Raw genomic sequence first — 22,079 nt, forward strand, 5'->3', positions numbered from 1 at the left:
GATCTATATGGAAGCACGTATACAGTAGCAGGCTGTAATTCTCCCTCGCGGAATCACATTATTATTTTGTTGAAGCAGCTATTGGACCCATTACTCTGCCACGCGCCAGCCCCGATGTGGCGCTGATTTAATTGCATCGATGTTGGACGTGAAGCGAGCATCAAAGGTTTATCACTTATGTCAATAATAAAAATAATAACGGGTGTGCCGGGCGTCACCTTAGGCAGAGATAATTCTCCATCTCTGCTGACAGGGCCGGAGATAGAAACAATCAGTCACAGAGGCAGCCGGACTGCCTGTAGGACCCCTGTGTGGTAGTGGTGGTGGGCGTCTGGGTGGTGGGGGTGGGCAGGCGGATGGCTTTTGGCTTCTATGTGAGCGCCACGTGCTAACTAGCTCTGTTTGACTTTCAAAAGGATTTCATAGGATTTCATTGTGTTGAAGAAAACTTTTTGAGCAGATGGATTTCCCTGATCTAAATAAGAATTGCTTTTGAGGCTGCACATACAGTATCTGTAGTTTATCACAATTAACAAATACAGTAACAACCAAGGAAAACATGGGTTGCAATGGAAAGATGACAGTAATCTTTTTAAATGTGAAATTGCCATTTTATTTTATTTTGCTGTGAATCTCATGGGCTAAGAAATAACTATATGATCTTGCCTAATATTAACATTATAAGTTATTGTTTTATAGCATACTTGCTTTTGTGATTGAGGGCTTTCATTTTTTTTTTTTTTTTAGGTGAATGGTGCGCAAGATGCTGTCAAATGTCCAACCTGGTCTAATTTGACCGAAACAGAACAGAAGTGTTAAGCTTCTCCATCAACCCTAAGCTACAGAGGGGCTTCTTGGGCTCACTTTAACACATGACAAATGAAAGAGCAAATGACGTCCACTGGAGTGCAGATAGATGCATTTCTGGGTCTATTTGTTGACGGCAGCTGGGAACACGCAGCTTGCTTCCACCAATAAGAGAGAAATATTGGCTGAAAACGGGAGGGAAAATTGCACTAACACGACGTCCACGCGCTCTACTGCTAAAGAAAGCATGCGTGAGCGCCTAATTGGCTGTTTAGTCTTCAGTGGCTGTCCTGTACGGATTTGTGATACATTGCTGACGCTTCAGAAAAAGTCAGCCATCTGCACAATTTCTTAAAAATGTTCTAATACAATTCAACAAAGTGGTATGGTATTTCTTGGCCAGGAATATAAAATGGATGTACTGTTGATCTTTCTGCATCTTTCTGCTTGACAAATCTCAGCTGTGAGAAGGGCTTGTTGCTTCATTATACAATATTTCAGTTCGAATCAATATAGTACTGCCAATTAAGCGCTTACACGCACGTCTACTGTATTTAGGCTCTTTAATATTGTGTGTTTGCTGACATCTAGTGGTAAACTGGAGTATCTGCAGCAGTGGTTTAACGCCCCCATGACAAATTGCGCTGACAATAAAGCGCGTTCTTTAATTAATTATTTTTTTAAATTGTCAATAATTTCAGCTTAATTTTACTCAAACAAAGACAACCATGTTACTCATTTTATAAGTACGGATTATTTTCTTTAATTATAGACTGATTAGCAAAGAGAAGTGTGCGCTTGACCAGAAAAACTAGCATTAGCATTGATTTGCGACACTTCTACTGGAATTAGAGAAATTATATCGTTAAATCGGTATTCAGATCAAATGAAATTGTATTTGATTGTAAATAATTTATTCACCAATAGTATGTTGTTCAGGCGCTTAATTTGTAAGAGCATTTCCCTAAATTCATTTTATTTAGACTAAAATGTGATGTTATTCCATACTGATTGTGGTAATTGTGTGTGCGAGAGTGCGCACGCATGCGCGTTGGGAGGGAGTGTGCGAGGAAGAGGCTGGTGTGAGGAAGAAGTGCAGGTTGGAGAGCAGAGTGGAAAAGGTACGCGCAGGTAGGTTCTCTTTCAAAATGTATCGTCTATTTGATCCATTATTGATCCATTCTGAACTCTATACTGTGCTGCTAAACATCTCCTCTTTTGTCTCCATGAGGAGCTGCAAAGATGTTTAGTTTGAAACATTGTGGATCTTTAAAGATTAAGGGGTGGGCAAATCTCCAATATGCTTCTGTAATATCTGCTGCACTAATTAATTTGCTTGTCCCAAAAAAATTGGTCATTATGATTTGTTAGTGGTTGTCCATTAAAAAAAAAAAAGAAAAAAACATTCATTTATGTCATCAAGCAATTGGTACCTGAGTTTGATGTAAAGAGTAAAAAAAAAACACAAGTAAAATTAATGGAATATATTGGCATGTATTTTGTTTGATAACTAGCTAAACAATTCATTAGAAATTCAAACAATGGAATAAAAATGTTTCTATTTAAACTGATTACTCTACTTTTTTCCCACCTTATCAAATTTCTCCTATTTTTCTTTAATTAAAATTGAATTTTTTTTTCTCATTAGATAACAAGGTTGATTTACTCTAAATAATAATAATAGTAATAATAATAATCGTAATAATAATAATAATAATAATAATAATAATAATATATCTTAATAAACTTAAAATCCACATCCATTTCATCCTTTATTATATTCTTTCATTCTTAAACTTTACATACACATTTTTCACCGCAGCAGTTTCTCTCTAAATTTGTTTATTAAACATCCGCATTTAAAATTCAAATGGGGGCCCATGAGTTTGCCCACTCCTTTTATGCTAGCTGATGGCATTTGTTTGTTATTTTGCCTCCAGACCTCAGAAAAAGGCCTCTGAATAACTTGGCCACCTGCACAGTTAATTTAACTTTAATGCTGTGTAATGTGAGCATCGTCTCATGCAGGTCACGAGGTTGGCGCTGATATGCATCCTCCCCATTCCCTCTCAATGATCCGTGATATTTTCCTCTCCTATTTCTCCCCTCCAAAAACAAATATTCCAACCTCAGACTTTTTTCTACTTTCCATCTTGTGAGTAAGATTTTGACGCTCACATGTTTCCAGAAGCAATTTGACACCTCAGCCATTCATCCTTTGCAAAAGCCGTCTTCTTTTTTCCTCCATGTGGGTGGCAGGGCTGTGAAATTGCTAATGTGAACACAGTGCTGCCAAGAATTGTTTTGTCACGTCATTCTGCCATCCATTTAACACGTACGCTAGCTGTAATAAAAAAATTCATTCTCAAGGGGACCGTCGTGACCCCCTCGCTAGTAGCACTTCTCGTTTCTCGGAAACTCTTATCTGAAAGCCACAGCTCACTTTCAATGCCTTGAGCGGAACAATGAGCGTCTGTGTTACTCCAGGATGAAATTATTTGGCACAGTTGAAGTGTTTTGAAGATTCATGAGGGGTTGGACTTTCAAACCACAAGTGGACATTGTATCCGGCTAAAGTCAAATAAAAGCAGAACATGACCTGCTCTAGGAAGCAAAGTCAACATATACATACACATTATATATATATTTTTTATGATGGATCAATCTGGGACATTTAAGTGACCAATGACTCCCAACATTGAGGTCTAGTAATATATAAAATTACATCCTCAGGGAATGAGAACAATGGTTACATGAGAACAATTTATAGTTTCCAGAGAAACTGAATATTGTGTAATTGATGATGATGGATACGGTTGCACGCCGCCAATGCCATGCCCCAGTTTTAGGAGGGGGAAAAAATTGAAGTAATATGAACCCTCATAAGTTTATTTGTCACAACTGAGTATGCGGGTAGGTCAAAGAGAAACCTTAGAAGAGCTAGTTCATATTAGAAACCACACTGTGACACCCTTTGACAAAACTTTTTCTAGACTGACCTTCTAATTTGGCATTTTCAAGCAATATTTTCTCTTTGTGTCTTTATAGGCAGAAAACACGAACTGATGTATTTTTTTTTTTTTTTTTTTACTGCCAGCCACAATGTTACTGCACTCTCAAGATAGAAGACCTCTCCTCGGGTTTTCAGCACTATTAACGCAAAGCATTCCCCGACAAAGACACCTTGCCTCTCCAAGGAGCCCAAAAGAGTCCATCTTTACATTGCGCTCTCTCACCTCACCACTTCCCTGGGCTACGCAAGCACTCTCCAACTTGGAGCAAGGGGAGAAAGAACTGCAAAGCCTCAGGGAGCGCCAGCAAGATGAGATGGATGAATTGAACCGAGAGTTGGACAATGCAGCGATTAACGCACAGAGGGAAGAGCGTTGTCTTCTTGAGAAGGTTGAGCGGCATCACAGAGAAGCCCAGCGTCTCCTGAGTCAGGTGAAGAAGGAGAATTCAGCGGCAATGAGAGTTGTGCAAACACTCATCGATCAGCAACTTCGAAAGATTTGCCAGCTGAAGGAGCAGATCCAAAGATGGGGCGGTATAGCTGGGGGCGCTAACAAAAATCAGCTGCAGAGAGGGGTGGCCGAAGTCACCCAGCCATGGGAAATCTCACTTACAATTAAAAGGGTCAGCTTCCAACCAACCAAGTCCAAGAATGTATGCTTGGGGGAGGTCAGTATCTATGAGCAAGGTATAACCTATCCCATTGGTGTCTGTGGTGTCCAAGGACAGAAGTGTGCATTGCACTCAGGGGATTCAACTTTTTCAATCACCGCCCCTCTTGAAATCCGTAAAGAACCGTCAACAGTCAAAGCGGGGCAAAGACAAAGTTCAGAGGAGAATACAAAGACAAAGAGTGGGAACCTGCACATTGGACCAAAACAAAATCCATTAAGTTCTTCTGCGAATGAAGAGTTTAGATCGCCAATGTCTCCCATACCAAGAAATCGTGGTGTATCAGAGTCCTCCCAAGAGGACGAAAATAACTGTTCAAACATACATGGGAGAGTCATCTTAACTGCTTTTCCAGTACTCTCTCATCAAGGAGAATCTGAAAGTGATGAATCGGATGGCAGATACCAACCAACCGATAAGACCTCCAGCGTCCTTGTCTCGCGTGAAGAAACTTCCTCCCCTCAAGAAAGTGAATCCTTTTCCAGGCACACTCTTGGATACCTTCCCACAGGAGCTAATTCATTTTCACAAAAATCCCTATCCGGGTCAGATGAATCATCGAAGGACAGTGGAGGCTCTCCTTCGCCAGCGGCCTGTGAGGATTCGTGTTACATGTGCCCTGAGAATATATCGCTCAACAGATCCTTCAGGCAGGAGCACCGTCTTTCACTTTCTTCTGACAAGTTCTCTGGTAAACTAAGCCCCGTCAGTCATGGTGACAAAGGCGAGTGTAGAGCTATCAGGAAGGTCAATCGAATACGTCTGGCAGCAGAGCCAACTCTCAAACAAAACCAGGGACATGACCCAGAGTCCCAACCAGACAGCAATACTTTAAATGCCGGGGAATCACATTTCAGTAGCCAGACTTGCATTAGAAAAGTGTGTGGTTTACATTCTGTGAATCCATCCGTGCCAGACATGGAACGGGAGGGATCGCAGAAATACAAAAACAAAGACAACGACGTGGCAGCTTTAAGGGAGCGGGGGGAAGAGGGCGGTGGTTCGCCCGCGCTTGACTCAGCTTATCTGGTCAAACAGTTTGGTAGACAAGGATCAGGCCGCACAGATTTCAACCTGCCAAGCGGGATGCATGCAACTGTTAAAGGCCAGCTCTTTGTGGTAGATTGTGGAAATGCTCGCATTCAGGTGACCGACCCCAAAAAGAACATTGTGCAGCAAGTGTCCACTTCCGGATCAGAGAGATCATCCCGTATCTGCAATTACTTTGACGTGGCTGTCAACTCAAAAGGACTCATCGCTCTGACGTGCGCTGCCGAACGGGCTGTGTTGGTCTTCAACCGTCACGGACGTCTCCTGCAGACGTTTGGAGGCGTGTCGAGTGGTTCCGCAAACCAAGAACTGGACGCTCCCCGTGGGGTTACTGTAAACCGTCAAGATGATTTCTTGGTTGCTGACATCAAGCGTGGCACCCTGACCGCCCTGAAACTGGACCCCAAAACCGGGGCCAGGCTCGAACGTACAGTTGTCACTGGTTACCACAGGCCATACCTGGTGGCAGCTTGTCTCATAACCGGCCTCATGGCGCTCTCAGAAAGAGGCAATGAGACTGGCCGTGTGCCATGTATACGTGTTCTGGAGCCCGGGTGGAATACAATACGAGTCTTGGGGGTCTGCTGCGGCCTTGGGCCTGTCCTATCCTGCCCTTGGGGCCTTTGTATTGACAGCAATGGGGATGTGCTGGTGGCAGACTGGGGCAAGCAGCACCACCGGGTTCTTCTCTACCCGTCCCAGGGTGTCGGCTGGCCGCTAGTGACAGATCATTTGAACAGCCCAAGAGGTCTCGCGCTGCTCCCTGATGGCCACATGGCGGTGTCGGACAGCATGAATCATTCCGTCAAGATCTATCGCTACAAATGACATGCGGCTGATTACGATGACTCCAGAACTTTTGGAGAGAACCTTTTGCTTAATTCGAGGATTACATTTGAAGTAGCACAGCACACAAATTCCAGTATAATTAGCTTGCACTGCTTACTTGTTACTCACCTCTTTTCACAAAATGAGTGAACAAATGTGATTTACTCCTGATAGATAAATGTATATATATATGATCAAATCTGATTGTTGTATCTTGTCAAAACTGAGACACTTAAATAGCAATAAACTTTAGTGCGTTTCTGATTTGTTTTTGTTGTTGTTGTTAATTTGATAGGAGTACAATCCCTCAATTATTATTGAGATACGTGTGATCCAATTTACAGGTTTTCAAGATAATTATACGACTATCATTCGGCTGAATTTTTTATGCTCTGACTTGCGAGCGCAATTTTGAACAATAAATACTGAATGGCGGCAGTCAACGCAATCCATGACAGCAGTTTGACAGATAGTGAACTGCTTTATTATACTGCCCCCGTGTGGCAAAGACGCACACACCAGAGGGAGCAGCACAATAAATTAAATGAAATTTGCATTATATATACGTATTATTTTGTTCTGATTAAATTTTCATCGACTACAATATTCAGAGTGCAAGATTCCATAATAACACTATTTTGCAAATGAAGCTGGAGGGTATGTTTATTTTTGTTTTTTATTTGTAACGAGTGCAAAAATATATCTATCTAATAATTAAAAAAAGAAGACGATACCAACAGATAATCCTGCATTTAGTGAGACATTTTAGATGGGCTTCTTACTCTCTGAGCGTCATTTATTTATTTATTTATTTATTTATTTATTTATTTATTTATTTATTTATTTATTTATTTATTTATTTATTCATTCGTTCATTTATTTATTTATTTATTTATTTATTTATTTATTTACATCAATGCTGTTACATACATATACTTCATTATTTAAGATTGCAAGTAGACGCTGAAGTGCTTTCAAGTACCCCTAGGGGTACTCGTCACCCCACTATTTTAGGGCAACGCCACCAATAGCAAGACGCTTTACTGCGTGCTTCACTTGAAATCCGCGTCTTACGACCAGGAAGTCACGTTGAATTGTCACTATAAGGTGAGTCAGAGTCATAAAATTTTACCACTTGTTTTTATGCCATGGTCAGTGGCACAATCCACAAATCTAAGATGTGCTTGTGCTTTGTTGGTGTGGCCAGCGCAATATAAAGATTTTAACACTTCGCTCATTGAGTTGATTGTCAAAAACTCTTTTGACCCCAATGAACCTCGTCTGCAGAGAAGACAACTCATGACCTGGTTTACTCATTTCAGTAATTCCATTCCATTCAGTTTTTTTAATGGGTCAATGAAGTTTAGTGCAAGTAATTCTATACAATTCAATATAAAACTTATTATTGGTTTTCCTGATAGTCATATTGTAATCGTAATAATGAGATGTTTTGCTATTGTGCAGCCATAATTATATTCTTTCATCACACAAAACCCCATATTTTTCAAATGTTTTTCTTTTTAGTTTGATGATTATAATTGACAACTAATGAAAGTCTCATTCACCATTTCAGAAGATTTTAGTATTGTGGAAAGGTTCGACATTGAAGAAACCTGGTGCCACACTCTAATCAGCATTTTTTTTTCGAAACACCTGCAATGTCTAGTACAGTCGGCTGCGCAATCGTGGGACAGACTGCTGATGTGAGAGTTTTCCAAAAGATACATAACCATTGACCCCTTGACCGAGAAGGGCAAGTGACAACAGGTCAAGAGGCTGGCTTTTCACAGAGCTCTGCATCTCGCCTGACACGAATCGCTCCTCCTTGCACGTTTGAGCAGTGCTTATTGTCACACTGCGTTGCTGTGGTAATTCAGGCAAAACGAGCTCCAACTAAGTACATGCTCATATTTTTGATGTTCGTACTTTTCAATTGGCCAACAATAAAAAAAATTTAATTGGTCTAATCAAATTTTTTTTAAGATACTGAAGTTGAGATTTTCTTTTGTTAACATAAGTATTAAAAGAAAAATTGTACCTGTATCAATCCGTGCATCATGAATGACTTTATTGAAAGAAATATCCTGAAGAGAATATTGTTTGAAATATAAAATAGAACGTTTCTAGAAAGGCAGGTTGAGTTAGTAATTTAAAATGTGAGTAATAATTCTAATGCTTTCGATTTAGAATAGCCTTGGCATACATTAGTTGTTTTTCCCCTATCCTTCTAATCTTATCAGCTAACCCAGTGCAAACTATTAATCACTTGCACACCCACAGTAAGTCAAACTTTGACCACATTTACACGAGTTGCTCTAATTATTAAAATGTGGGCGAAACCACCACGAGACATTCAGTGTGAATAACCGACCGCCCCTGACCGGCACTGCATGGTGCAACCGCTGACATGCTAATGACTCCCATTTGTAAACATTCAAAGACACACAGTTCCAAGTATAAAAGCCCAACTGGTGGCCATCTGATCTAGATCGCTCACCATGAAGCTGTTCGCAACTCTCTGCTTGGGCCTCGTACTCCGCCTCAGTGCATCACTGTAAGTCATTTTTTTGTTTAATTCATTGAAATGCAACATTATGTCTCAATTTGCAATGTCCTTATAGTTTATAACTTGATTTTAGTGATACTTTTATTATTCATTCTTATTTAGTTATTTTTAGTAGTGTGTACGTATAGTGCAACCCAGTATAAACATTCTGTTAAAAACGATCTATTTTAAAATGAATCGCATTATTTGGACTTTGTTTTTCCTAAATTGGTACAGTACAGATCGATTGGTCGGTCACTGACCCTGCACTGATTTCAAAACTTTGTTTGCAAAGCGGTTCAATTGAACAAATATGGGTGTGTTGACCGTTGACTTGTGCAAGGTGCTGACTCATCATGTTATAAGTTGAATTAGAAACTTTATGAACATGAATGTGAAACTTTAAATCTTGTTTTTTTTGTTGTCATCCCTGACAGGCCCGTTGCAGATGTAACCAAAGAAGGTGGGCAGAGTTTTATTTGTTTTATTTATTTATTTGTAAGCCTGCAGAACATTAAATAAGATTCCAATATTCAAATGCAAACGATGATACTGGTTAACAAAATTTTAAGACTTTGCAAATCAGAAAAGCAAATACATTTTATGGATGATTTGCACCAATTATTAAATCTGCCCTGGTTTTTTTTCCCTCGAGCACCTCAGGTTTTCATAATTAAAATAAATACCCGCTGTTGGACAGTATAATCTAACTGATGACGTGCATTTTCTTTTTCCAACATTACATTCATTTGATTTTCTTGTTTGTGCAATTAACGACATGAGACAGTCCACCGTGCAATAAATGATCAAATTCAATACATAGTACATATGTATATTCCTCTTTTCATTTTTTACAGATTCAAAGCAAATTTAAAAACATTCATCTCAAATGTATTTATCAAATTCCTGTCGAAAGATTTTACCCATTTATCTCTTCCCTGCATATTACTCAACCAATTCAAACTATTCCAGCATCACATTCTCCTCACATTTCAGCAATTTTTTTTTAGTTTAGACATTCTCTACTTGGAAGATTAAAGTGTAGCCTGACCTCCGACTTGGTGTGTGTGACTTCATTTGGTGTGCCTCTGTATTTTCCATGCCATAATAAAGATGGAGCTGTCCAACTGCCGAACCGATGTGATGGGATAGAATTTGATGCGATCACTCCAGATGAGAAAGGAAACACAATCTTCTTCAAAGGTGTACTAAATTTTATATAACATTACATACATCATTTACATTGTGTCATGTGATGACACTTGAGATTCATTCCCTGTAGGCGCCCACTTGTGGAAAGGCTTCCACGGCCCAGCTCAGCTCTCCAATGAGTTCTTCAAGGAACTTGATGATGATCATCACATTGGCCACGTTGACGCCGCCTTTCGCATGCACGATCCGGAGAACCACGATGACCACGATCACATCTATTTCTTCCTGGTAAGAGTTGACGCTTTGATTGGTGACGTGAGCTGCTTGACAAATGTGTCCGATTTTTCTTCCAAGGATGACAAGGTGTTTAGCTACTATAATCAAACTCTGGAGAGTGGCTATCCAAAATCAATCCAGGATGACTTCCCCGGAGTCCCCTCTCACCTGGATGCAGCTGTGGAGTGTCCAAAAGGAGAGTGTGTGACCGACTCGGTTCTCTTCTTCAAGGGTATGTTGTTATGGCAACCTGTGATCATTGTGTCTTTCCGAAAAGTGTAAATGGCTCATGCTGCCCTCACAGGTCACGACGTGCATGTTTATGACATCGCCACCAAAGCTATTAAAACAAAGACGTGGTCAAACTTGCCCGTGTGCACGTCTGCTTTGCGCTGGCTGGAGCACTACTACTGCTTCCACGGTCACAACTTCACGAGATTCCACCCGGTCTCAGGTGAGGTGACCGGCACCTACCCAAAGGATGTCCGCGATTACTTCACGGACTGCCCCGGCTTTGGTGAGCTGATCAAACGTTCCCGCAAATGTCTTTTTAGCTTTCAGTTGTTATTATTGTTATGATTATTATTCCATGTGTGGGTTTACAGGCCACGGAGGAAATTATAAAATCCCTAAATGCAGCGAAGTCAAAATAGACGCCATCACCTCGGACAACCAAGGCAAAAAATATTTTTTCGCAGGTAAGGTCGCTTATACCGATAAATATTCTCTGAAACCTCAAGGACGGACAGACGGTGCTTGAATTTGATCTACTTCCAAGGACCCATCTACATGCGTCTGGACAGTCAGCGTGATGGTCTTCACGCATTCCCCATAGCGAGGACGTGGAAGGAATTGGCCAATGGTGTGGATGCTGTCTTCTCGCACGAAGATAAACACTACATGATTAAGGTAGGCCTCATCAAAACGCCACTTGCGGACGCTGAAAACCGTGATCCAATGACACAATATAACCTTAACCCTTCTTAAAGTGATGCTGTTCAACAATGCAAAGAGAAGAAAAAAATCCTGCTTTTATTTGATAGTTTTACACTCTGACAGAGGTGCAATTCTTCACCTGCAGGACGATCAAGTGTACATCTATAAAATGGACCCGCACAAGACCCTCATCGAAGGTTACCCTAAATCCCTTAAGGAAGAGTTGGGCATCGAGGGACATGTCGATGCTGCTTTTCTGTGCGGGGAAGAAAATACCGTTTCCATAATCCAAGGTAAAACGTTTGGGATTTGACACATTTATCAAACAGAGTGTTAACAGTTCACTTCACTGTTTTCAGGAAAGAAGCTTTACGACATTGACTTGTCGGCCACGCCAAGAGCTGTGACCAAAGACTACCTCCTGCCCATTTTTGACATTGACGCTGCGTTATGCGATTCACAGGGAGTTTCTGTGTTCAAAGGATCATCTTATTACAAGTATGAGACTGCTTTCACCTTGGGTATGGCTAGAATAGCCCCTGTGGCTGAAAGTATAACCCCCGAAATGATGGGATGCCTTGAGTAGACACAAACTTCAGCTCACCATCAAAACCAGGTCATGTGAATAATTCAATTTTGGTCAATAAACATTGATAAAAGGTTCCATGATTTTTTTAATCATGTTTGTGTTATCGCCAGTGATTGAAAATTAAAGTCGGCTAAACTTTCTAAAGTAATCTAGACATTGCAAAATATGCTCTCTTTCAGATGTGGTGAGAAATTTTGTTTGAAGACATTGGAAAATGTAACACTGGTTTAAATATCACAGAAATTTGCTTTCTCAATTCCACATTAGTAAAAGTTAAAGAATGAGCGTAACACTCAGTATAACTGCAGCCTGCAAGAGTCCAGAGGTCATGCTGGCGTTAGCAAGCATTCAAGGCCCTTTCACTCCCTCCACACGTTTTGTTCAATTAAAATCCCTGTGATTTTCACTAACAATAAAGGGAGTGCTGGCCTCAGCATGGCTTCACACTCACACACTGACACAAATGCTCACAAACGCACACCAAACTGTTTAATAGATGCGGATTGTCAACTGACGACAAACGAAGCAGATGGGCAACGGTACAAAATAAGTTTATTGAGTAACACTGTTTTAAACATCTGAGGTAAATGAACATTTACATCAACATGCTCTTCAACAAAAGTTTATATAGAAAGACTTTGTTACACACACACACAGTGTGGATTAAAAGCAGGGTTTGCACTACTAGGTTTTTGCCATGGAAGTCCCTCAAACATGTTTGTTTAAGATGGAAGTCTCTTGATCCATACACATATACAGCAACAACATAACGACTTTAGATGAATGTCTTCATCATTGCAAATGAAATTTCAAAATTCTTTCAAGACAATTCTGTGTTTCTATTATCATCCCCTAATTATAGCGGGCTACAATGTCAATGTGCAATCCTTTATTAAAGGTTAGAAAACAGCTCGCTAACATTTTGTAAAATAAGCCCAGTTTAGAGACAAACAGTCTTTTTTATTTTGGGGTTGAATTGTAATTTTCAAAGTGCTGGAAGAACAGAATCTGGTGGTTTCATTCACTCTTGTGGGAGATAGCCTCGCTTCACCCTCAACCATGGTGATCTGTTTAAGAGAGAGTTAGCTAGTTATTTAGCTAAATAGCTATCTTATCTCATTGTACAGTGTTGCAAGCGAAATTCCGTGAGACAGGCAGGAATTTGTGAGAGGGACTGGAAAATAATAACAACCCACATGGGATATCTGTAAAAAAACAAACGGGGGAAAAAAAAAAAAAAAGGATCATATCCCCCGACCCCCACCCCGAAACCTAAAAGTCACAATGATAATCTACAGCTAGTCTAGAAAATGAAACTTGTCCTATACAGAACAGCTAGAAGGAAGTCAACAGTTCTGTCACACACTGCAAACACAAGCATCAGAAAGAAATTGTACAAGTCCTCCAACCAAAACAGCCTATTTGGGTTTGGACCCTCGGAGATGCTCAGCTCCAATCGCTCAATGACCTACAGTATGACCGCTGGAGAGGTTTGTTTCTTGCCAAAGTCCTCTTACAGTAAAATAGTGAGAAATCTCCAAATAGAACCAGGAACCTTTGAAAAAGAAGAAAAAAAAAGTAATTCTGCATCACACGTTGATTGACCTATGATAGCCTCTACCCCGTATTTATACTGTATACATATTTATAATTGACCCTGATGTAACAGTAGAGATGTGTTTGCATCAACACTGAAACAATATTAATGAACACAAACACACAATTCCAACACACCCATGTGGCCCGTCCAGCCCCGTCATGATCATTAATAAGAAACAAAAGTGCAAACCTGTCTTTATCTCTCCAAGCAAAGACACTAAAGACAAATATGAAGACGTCATACTGCTGCCCCTAAGCTCTTAAACGTTAAATGAATCCAGTTATCATCATTGTCAAAATCAGCTTGCGCGTGCTTACTGGTGTGTATCGGGAAATTTCCAGGATTGCTTATCATAAATTGTGTTTCAAACCACGAGGTATGAGGTTTCCCATTCAATATGGACCAGACGATCAAGCAGCTCGTCGACAAAAAGATCCCGTGGCGTTTTCTTAGTTCAAAGCTTGAAACAAGGTCAGAGTTGTGGCAGGACAATTCCCACCTGCTCACAATACCCCGAGCATCGGACAGTTCCTAGTCAAGCAGAACATTGCCATGTTGTAGCAACCTCACTGTGGGACCGCCCACATTGTCCACCAAAAACCGCTCAACTCCCGTTTGCTCTGACTTCATTTTCCATGATTCTTAAAAATGGAAGCAGGAAGTAGTCCAAGTTCCAGTGCAACGCTCAGGCAAATGTGAAAGTAACTAGGAAGGAATTTAACTGTTAAATTCCTTTTTATATTTGATTTACTGTATGAATTGCAACGGCAACATAAATGGCTCAAACAATTGGTTTGCTGACTAGATCCGGGGGGGAAAAAAAACGGAACGCCGGGACGGGACCTGCGTGAAAGCGGGACAACTGGCTTGCTGACTAGAAAAACAGGACCTGCGTAAAAGCGGGATAAAACAACAGGGCTTGTGAAATATGCTGGACCTCGAGACGCTAGGTTCAAAACTGAGATGTCCCAGTTAAAACGAGGCGATAATCTTGTGAATATGAATGGTCAAAATGTTTGTGATGGGTTCACAAAGGAACTGCTTTTAATATTCCGAAAAACGTGAAACCCAATGAGATTTAACCGATGAGCCAAATGTCGTGGTTGTGAAGCAGTAGGAGAAGTAGCACCCTACGCCAACAAGTTTGGATTGCAAAAACAAAAAAAACATTTGTGAGGTGAATAGTCCCTCGCAGCACAGCTAGCTGTAGCCTTACGATACCGCAGTTACATCCTCTACATGACTTGTTTTTTTGTTTTTATTTTTAATTTTTCCCTAACATAATCGTACACATTCAACGTATCAAATTTTGCAGCGTTTGTGTGAAAAGGGAAGATTCTGGTGCAAGCTACAGATGCGCCTTGTCAACATTTAGCATGACCTTTTGAACGTGGACCTCACGTCTCTCCACGTTCGTTGTCTTTACTGTATTTGATTAGCTGCTGCTACACGTACCTATTTTTTAATTGGGAATAGATTATCTAAAGGAACCCCTGATTGTTTATTTTACACACTTTTTTTTCCTCAATGTTTTCAAATATTCCTTCCAGTAGAAAAATATAGACTACAATTCTGTCTCCTCTTTTGTTCATCTAAGCAAGCGGCATCAGTTACCTCCGCCAAGAAGGTTGTGTTTTCATTGCTGGATTCTTTGTTGGCAGTAGTGCACAAAAAAAAAGAAATATTCAACTGATTTCCACAGGACCTTGTGTAGGGGTGGGGCATTAAATATCAGTGCAGATCTGGATAAAGGTGCTGATTTCTTTCAGGCATTCTCAGAAGTGGTTATCTATGGAGATTGAGTGAACCCATGCTTTTTGAGGGTGATTTTTAAGGTGACCTTGTCTGAGTAATTGACTGCCACCAAAACCTTTGTAATTACCTGTACGAAGCACTATTTTTGTCCAAAACAAAACACCTTAACTCACTTCCACATTGTTCCTCAGCACTGACATGCCACAAAGCGGCATAGAAGCATTACTGTTGTCTAAAGAAAACGCCTCAATTCACATCTCCATAGTTTCTTGGCACCAAGATAGCGCCAATGTTATGCGAATAACAGGTTACACCAAAGAATCAGTGAATTGATGAATTTGTGAATAAGCGCGGATCGTTTGGCCTTGGCAGAGGTCTGCTCTCAGAGGGCCATTTTAGAAGTAAATGGTCATGTTCAGACGTTGGCTTGACTTTGTCCAGTTTATGTTGTTGCTGATGACTGATGGGCACCTTATGTACTTGTATCCAGATTGATGCAGGATTTTGTTGACGTTGCCGTGGTTACACAGCCAAATCATCAGGCCGAGCCCTGGCGCCGCTGCTCTCGCCCACCCGTCTCGACTTCTGCATATCAGGAGGCTGATGCATCTCCGCTTTGGTAACCACGGTGGAGTCGTCGCTCACCGTTGCTTTCTCCTCACTTGCCAAAGCCTCCTCAAGCGAGAGGAGGTAGAGACGAGCGTGGCAAGGGAGTGTGGGAAAAGTGGAGTGTTGCGACTCCGGCGGAGGGGGGATACTCGACTCCTCCGGCTGGGAGGAGGAGGAGGAGATTCGAGGTGAGGGAGGAGGGTAAGAGCCGGAGGAGTTTTTTCCATTGGCGTCCTGCATTTCCAACGCCATGTTCCTCCAGTTCTGCTTCTCCTCTGTCAGCTGTCTTTGGACTCCTCCATAAATGGAACCAGGCAGCGACTGTAACAGGAGGTCATCAGGGTGGAACAAGGTGCGGTCCATCTTGACAGAACCGGTTGCCGTATCGGGACTTAAGGAGATTACCTCGGCGGGACTGTCGGCACCCCCCTCGGCTACGCTGCCCCCGACCACACTCACGCTGGCGTACCTCGGCAAACAGTCGAGCGCCGGTGGACTGACCTCCTCGGGAAGAGTCTTGGCGTCTCCGGCTCGTACTGCGCCCAGCAGCAGGGACTCGTTGTCGGTGACAAACTCATTCGTGACACTTTGCTTGACTTTCTTCCAGCCCAGGTGGTAGATCTCCAGCAGGTTGAGGACCAATGAAACGCAAGCCACCGCCAGCATGAAGATGATAAATATCGTTTTTTCAGTTGGCCTGCAAAAATACATAGTGACGAACAGTCATCAGGGGACATTCATTCCGATTTCTAAATTTGCATTACAATTTGCTAAGATTTGATTGATAGACGCTCAATCATAGTAAGAAAATCCAGCTTGACCTGTCAAAGAGTGTGGACAGGAGGTTGAACTCAAACAAAGGTACTTACAGTGGGTAGTTATCAAAGAACTGACCTGGATATAAAGCAGTCCACTGTGTTGGGACAGGGCCAGCGCGTGCATTTATAGAGCGGCCTCAAGTGGAAGCCGTAGAGGAAGTACTGTCCCAGGATGAAGCCCACCTCAAACAGGGTCTTGAAAATGATGTTGAAGATGTAGGTCCTCAGTAAGGCCCCGCGGATACGGATTTTGCCGTGCTCGTCGCGGATCGGCGGCTTCTCTTTCTTCCAACCGCCGTCTCCGTTGTGGTAGAGGGGGTCGTGGTCCCCCGGGTGCCGACCTAACTTCCTGTTCTCGTCTTCCCGCTCCCTCCTCTTCTCCTCCATGCGTACAATGTGCAGCACGTGTCCCAGGTAGATTAGGGTCGGCGTGGACACAAAGATAATCTGCAGCACCCAGAAGCGCATGTGGGAGATGGGAAAGGCTTCGTCGTAGCAAACATTCTCGCAACCGGGCTGCTGCGTGTTGCAAGTGAAGTCAGACTGCTCGTCGCCCCACACTTCTTCGGCCGCCGCGCCCAACACCAAGATACGGAAGATGAAGAGGACGGTCAGCCAAACCTTGGGAAGCAAGTACCATAAAGGTTTGAGGAACACACAACAAACAAAGAAGAACACCTCAAAATGTGTCATATGTCATTTGGAATGGAGCTCAACAGAGGTAGAAGTTATGGGAGAACACAGAACTGGCGTAAGCCGTTACCTTTCCTATCACAGTGGAGTGTTCCTGAGCGTTCTCCAACAGTCGCCCCAGAAAGCTCCAGTCACCCATGCTTCACACGCTTTTTTTTTAACCTGGAAAGAAATTGGTCTGGAGTTAAGACACTTAACCACTTAAATGTAGTTGAGCCAACCCTCAAGGAGATTTTTAATGGTGCCTCCTTCATTTGCAATTGACAAAAATCAAAAACCAGTGTTTGAGAAACATTGCATTGACTTTACTTTCGTTTTGTTGTCATATCTGTGATCTGCTTTGTTTCCCAACAAATTGAAACAAGTGAATGAACATATCCACTGTGACGATTTCATATTTTTTTCCACCGGTTCTACTAATGAATGGTATTTAGGCATGCAAAACAATTACTGCCCAAACACAGATCAGTTGTATTTAACTTTTGAGCTCATTACACATAAATAAAATCTTTTAAACATTTATTTAGGTAGAATTTGAATTTGACTTTTTATAATTGAATCATTATTTGAGAGCAGCTTTATTTTCCCCCGTTTTAGATGTATACAGTTTAGTTTAGAATTTTGGATGAAGCCTACTGAGCTAAAATTTTAACGTTACTCCTTATAGTAGTGGTACTTGGCAAGCCAAGAACTTTTTAGATGGTACTTGATGTGAGACGTTTGCGAACAATAGGTTGAGAGAAAGACAGAATTAATAACTTTTAATTGGTCGTGTAATTCTGCCTGAAATCTACCATTGACATCAACTTGGGTCAGACATATTGTCGTTCCTTTTGTTTGGAAGCAGTGGAACACAGCGTATTATGGGACCACAAAAGAAGCAAAACTTACAAATATATCGTTGCGTTGCCAGTGACAAATCCATCGACTAGAAAGCAGAAGAAAAAGGATATCTGCAAAAGAGAAAAAAAACACAGTTTGTTTGTGTACGATTAAATCCCAAAATACAGTATGCATAGATGAACTCATGGGAGACAATTGGGTCTTTACATTGAACACCAATTGCTTTTTTTGAAGCGCAACACACCAATGTCACATTAACAGCAATCCATGCCACCTTGAAATCAACTTTATACACCAGACTTGTTCATGTGAACGCTTGCAAGAATTTGTGCGTGTGTGTGCGCGCCGCAGGGCTGGCTGGCTGGCCGCTGGACAATGGCCGGCCATCTGTGGGAAGTGAATGAGTGGATAACAGGTTGTCCCTGTTGAATGCTGGACTCATCACATCCCAGGAATGCTGAGGAGGGCAAATGTTTGCCTGGGATCAACTGATATTCACAAACACACACACACACACTTACAGTAGCCTACTCTACTACAGTATGCCTAACGCATCAAATTCTAAGAGGTTGAGCAAGGTTGCCCACAATGTATTTGGTTGATACGCTACGTTTTGGTTGTTTGTTAGTCAACAATACGACACAAAAACTACTCAATGATAATACAAGAAATAATGAACCTGAGTGACCTTAATTATTGTACACTCTAGTTTACTTCTGAGATGTGATGCAAAGAATTCCATCGCATGATTCCAAGAATAGTGGTTAAATTATAAGATCATATATTTTTTTTAGATTTGCTAAATGAAGAGGAACTTAAAAACTACACTGGTTCCTCATTCACCTACAAATGACATGCCATCAGGAGCAGGTTCAGGGTCTTGGGATCAAACCCCCGACCCAAAGCCGACCACTGAGCCATACCGCCCCCCTTAAGGCATTTCAAGTTTGCGAATGAACCCACATCAAAATATATTCCAAAATATTTGCCAGCTACACCACTGTGACTGATTTGCATACGGACATGTACATGATGTGTTCACGTGATGAAATGCCACCCGCCCTACGAATAATAGAGAAGCTGCCAGATGGATATTGTCCCAGCGGCGCCGTGCACTATTGATGGCGCTGAGGTCTTTGTCCTCAGTCAAACGGTTAACTCTTGGCCGACTGTTTGCACCCCCTCAATAAACAAGCACACAACAAAAGTTTATGGATAAGCAGTAGACTCTCTCTCGGTTCCACTTCAACTCATATGGACGCGTGATCGGGTCGAAGGCATGTTAATGGGTGGACGTAAACACAACAAGATTTTAGCTGCAGAAGTTCTCCTGCCCTGTGCATGAAAAGATGTTCACAATGGCTCAAAAATATCTTTGGATACCTGTCAATTTAGCAGTCTGATATCTCATTTTCAGGTTAACTACTTGACAAATAAAAACAAAAAAAACAACATTATATGGTATACACACACGCACACATGAATGAACTTGTAAGTTGTCAATAGGCTATTGTAGATGTGGCATTTCCTTCACATCGTTTAAATCAAAACAGATGTTCTTTGTTACACTCCTAATACGAGAACCGATTTACATGACAAAACTACTAACAAACATTCACTGCGTGTTAGGCAAGAAAAAATGGAGACAGAAAATAGACACAAAAGTTTTCAAGTTTTAACCTTGCTAAAAGATGTTTTGGAAAAAAATACCATTAAGCTTCACCTTTGACATAACCAACAATCATTGGAAGTAGTACGGATATTTTTTCCAATCTTTGGATCTACTGACGATTCCTAATTTCCATCTGAGTAGCATCCATGTTTCAAAAACAATCGCTATAGTCTAAAGAAAAAAACGTTGCAAGATTCCTTTGCTCATCATTAAGATGGTCATTCAAAATTTGAGTGAGGATTAAGGTAGTGTCTGACACATTTGAATGGATTTAAGTTATTCTGTTCACATGTTTTCAACTTTTATTCCAAGAGATGCCCAAATGCCTGTTTTCCATCACCATGACCAAAGAAGTAAATCAAAATGGGAGATGACCCCCCGCCATACACACACACACTTTCAACACCCACCTTCTTCCCACTCTCCTATGAGCACATCTGCCCAAGCGAGTCCTCCAATCCTTCTTCTCCCACAGGTGAGTAGGAGGCGACCACTCGTGGAGTAGGGGTGATGAGCAGTGGGGATGGGGGGGGGCAAGGAGTGGGGTGGGGGGTAAAGAGAGAGCAAAAGACTGGCTGAGAGAGCAAGGGAGAGTTTAAGTGAAGCAAAAGAAGGAATGAGGCAAGTCCAGTGTGAAGACGGCGCGTGTGGTCCCACCAAGGCCAAGCGCAGCGGCTGCGTCCCGCGTGGCCAGGGCCATCCGCCTCTGTCACATAGTGTGCCCCCGTGCAGGGGGTGCATGGGGTGGTGGGGGCTGGGGGATGGATGGTGGGGGGTTTAGTGTGGTGTGGGGATAAGGATGGCTGGCATGTTTTATGGGAGGGAGGAGGGAGTGGCAATTTGTAGTCCAATTTTATCGGATTTGACATTTCTTAGGTATTTCCCAAAAATAAATAAAACTTGCCATTAATAGTAAGAATTGCAGGAGTCTTGTGTCTACATTATACTAGTGCTGTGCACAAATGAGTCGAAATTTGTTCACCTGTTCGACTGGGCACGGTATATCGATTTATAATTTTGTGTGATGTCACTGGATCTGCCGTTTTGTTTACACGGTAATTGACCAACTTGTGGGGAAAATTTAAGTGCTGCTTCCCACCAAGAAATCACTTTCTACTCAAGTAGCAAGGAGGAGGATAGCACAAAAGTGGCCAGTGACAATTAACGCACAAATTCATGTTTACATTATTTCTGTCGCTTGAGACACTATGGCAATGACTGTCCAAGTCCATAAGTGAGGCAGAGTGTCAAATTGAAAAGGAAATCGGTGGTAACATTTTGGAAGAAGTAAGGAACACGTCTTTATTCCAAGACTGACTGCCAACAAGAAAGACAAGACCCCCTTCTGCGTAGCGTGCGGCACTGTTGCGCTATTTTCGGGAATGTCTGCTGTACGCGTTTTTACGCTCCTCTTAATTAATTATTTATTTATTTATTGTTGTGTTATTTATTCATTATTTATTCAGCACGCTTTTGTTATACTTGTTTACTGTTTGTCTGTTGTGAGCCATGTCTTGTCACCGTGGGATAGGGGGGAACGAAATTTCGGTTTCTTTGTGTGTCTTTGGCATGTGGAGAAATTGACAATAAAGCTGACTTTGACTTTGACTTTGACTTTGATGTGATCAAAGCAATAAAGACTTCCAAGACTGACAGCCAACAAGTGAGACAAGACAAGTGATCACAGCAATAAAAATAATGTGATGTACCAAGGAATGTACAAATAATTCCCCCATAACTGCAGGCCCGCTGGGTGAGAGGCCTGGGTCCACTGTTGTAATCATAAATAATAATAAAGTCATGAAATTAGCAATGGTGCTGCATCACTCTTTGGTTTGGGGTTTTATTAATCGCCCAACGGTCATGAATCTATACGGTGGGATTACCTCTCAAATGTATGGATTTATTTTTTTATTATCATTGCTGTGTGTAATTAAAGTGTGAAGCATCCATGATTCTAACTAACTGAATCCAATCATTATTAATATTCAGATAAATGTGAACACAATTTCTTGAGAAAACATGACTTGCATGCAGCCTTTATATTGCTTGACTGTTTAACTAATGACTGTCACAATATGGCGGCCGCTCTGACGCATTTAAGAAGGGGATGGACATCATCCGCGTGGTGCCTATGGGCGCATTCGGAAATAGTCTCCGAGCGCGCACAAGTTCACTACGATCGTTGGGAAATTCAGTGCATTGCTCAAATTTGCCAATCG

The 22,079-nt window shown here is 41.6% G+C and overlaps 3 protein-coding genes across 3 annotated transcripts; 2 read left to right on the forward strand and 1 right to left on the reverse strand.

Annotated features, from left to right (window-relative positions):
• The first annotated feature begins 1,791 nt into the window (after positions 1-1,791).
• Positions 1,792-6,663, forward strand: LOC148402078 (uncharacterized). The gene is made up of 2 exons (XM_088369887.1): positions 1,792-1,938; positions 3,905-6,663. Exon 2 carries the CDS (start codon positions 3,910-3,912, stop codon positions 6,367-6,369), a length of 2,460 nt encoding a protein of 819 aa, XP_088226013.1. The 5' UTR covers positions 1,792-1,938; positions 3,905-3,909; the 3' UTR covers positions 6,370-6,663.
• Positions 6,664-8,803: 2,140 nt separating this feature from the next.
• hpxb (hemopexin b) lies at positions 8,804-11,942 on the forward strand. Its single transcript, XM_088358429.1, has 10 exons — positions 8,804-8,923; positions 9,352-9,377; positions 10,028-10,117; positions 10,197-10,354; positions 10,421-10,574; positions 10,647-10,859; positions 10,948-11,040; positions 11,121-11,251; positions 11,424-11,571; positions 11,638-11,942. The coding sequence occupies exons 1-10, from the start codon at positions 8,868-8,870 to the stop codon at positions 11,862-11,864; spliced, it is 1,296 nt and encodes a 431-aa protein (XP_088214555.1). The 5' UTR covers positions 8,804-8,867; the 3' UTR covers positions 11,865-11,942.
• A 460-nt stretch (positions 11,943-12,402) lies between these two features.
• LOC148402080 (gap junction alpha-3 protein-like) lies at positions 12,403-20,556 on the reverse strand. Its single transcript, XM_088358416.1, has 5 exons — positions 20,268-20,556; positions 18,234-18,295; positions 17,413-17,504; positions 16,726-17,270; positions 12,403-16,528 (listed from the first exon to the last, which is right to left on the reverse strand). Exons 3-5 carry the CDS (start codon positions 17,479-17,481, stop codon positions 15,745-15,747), a joined length of 1,398 nt encoding a protein of 465 aa, XP_088214542.1. The 5' UTR covers positions 17,482-17,504; positions 18,234-18,295; positions 20,268-20,556; the 3' UTR covers positions 12,403-15,744.
• Between the last annotated feature and the right edge of the window lie 1,523 nt (positions 20,557-22,079).

Source organism: Syngnathus floridae, chromosome 2 (genome assembly GCF_059516105.1).
Source record: "Syngnathus floridae isolate MCC-2025c chromosome 2, RoL_Sflo_1.0, whole genome shotgun sequence".
Lineage (NCBI taxonomy): Eukaryota > Metazoa > Chordata > Actinopteri > Syngnathiformes > Syngnathidae > Syngnathus > Syngnathus floridae.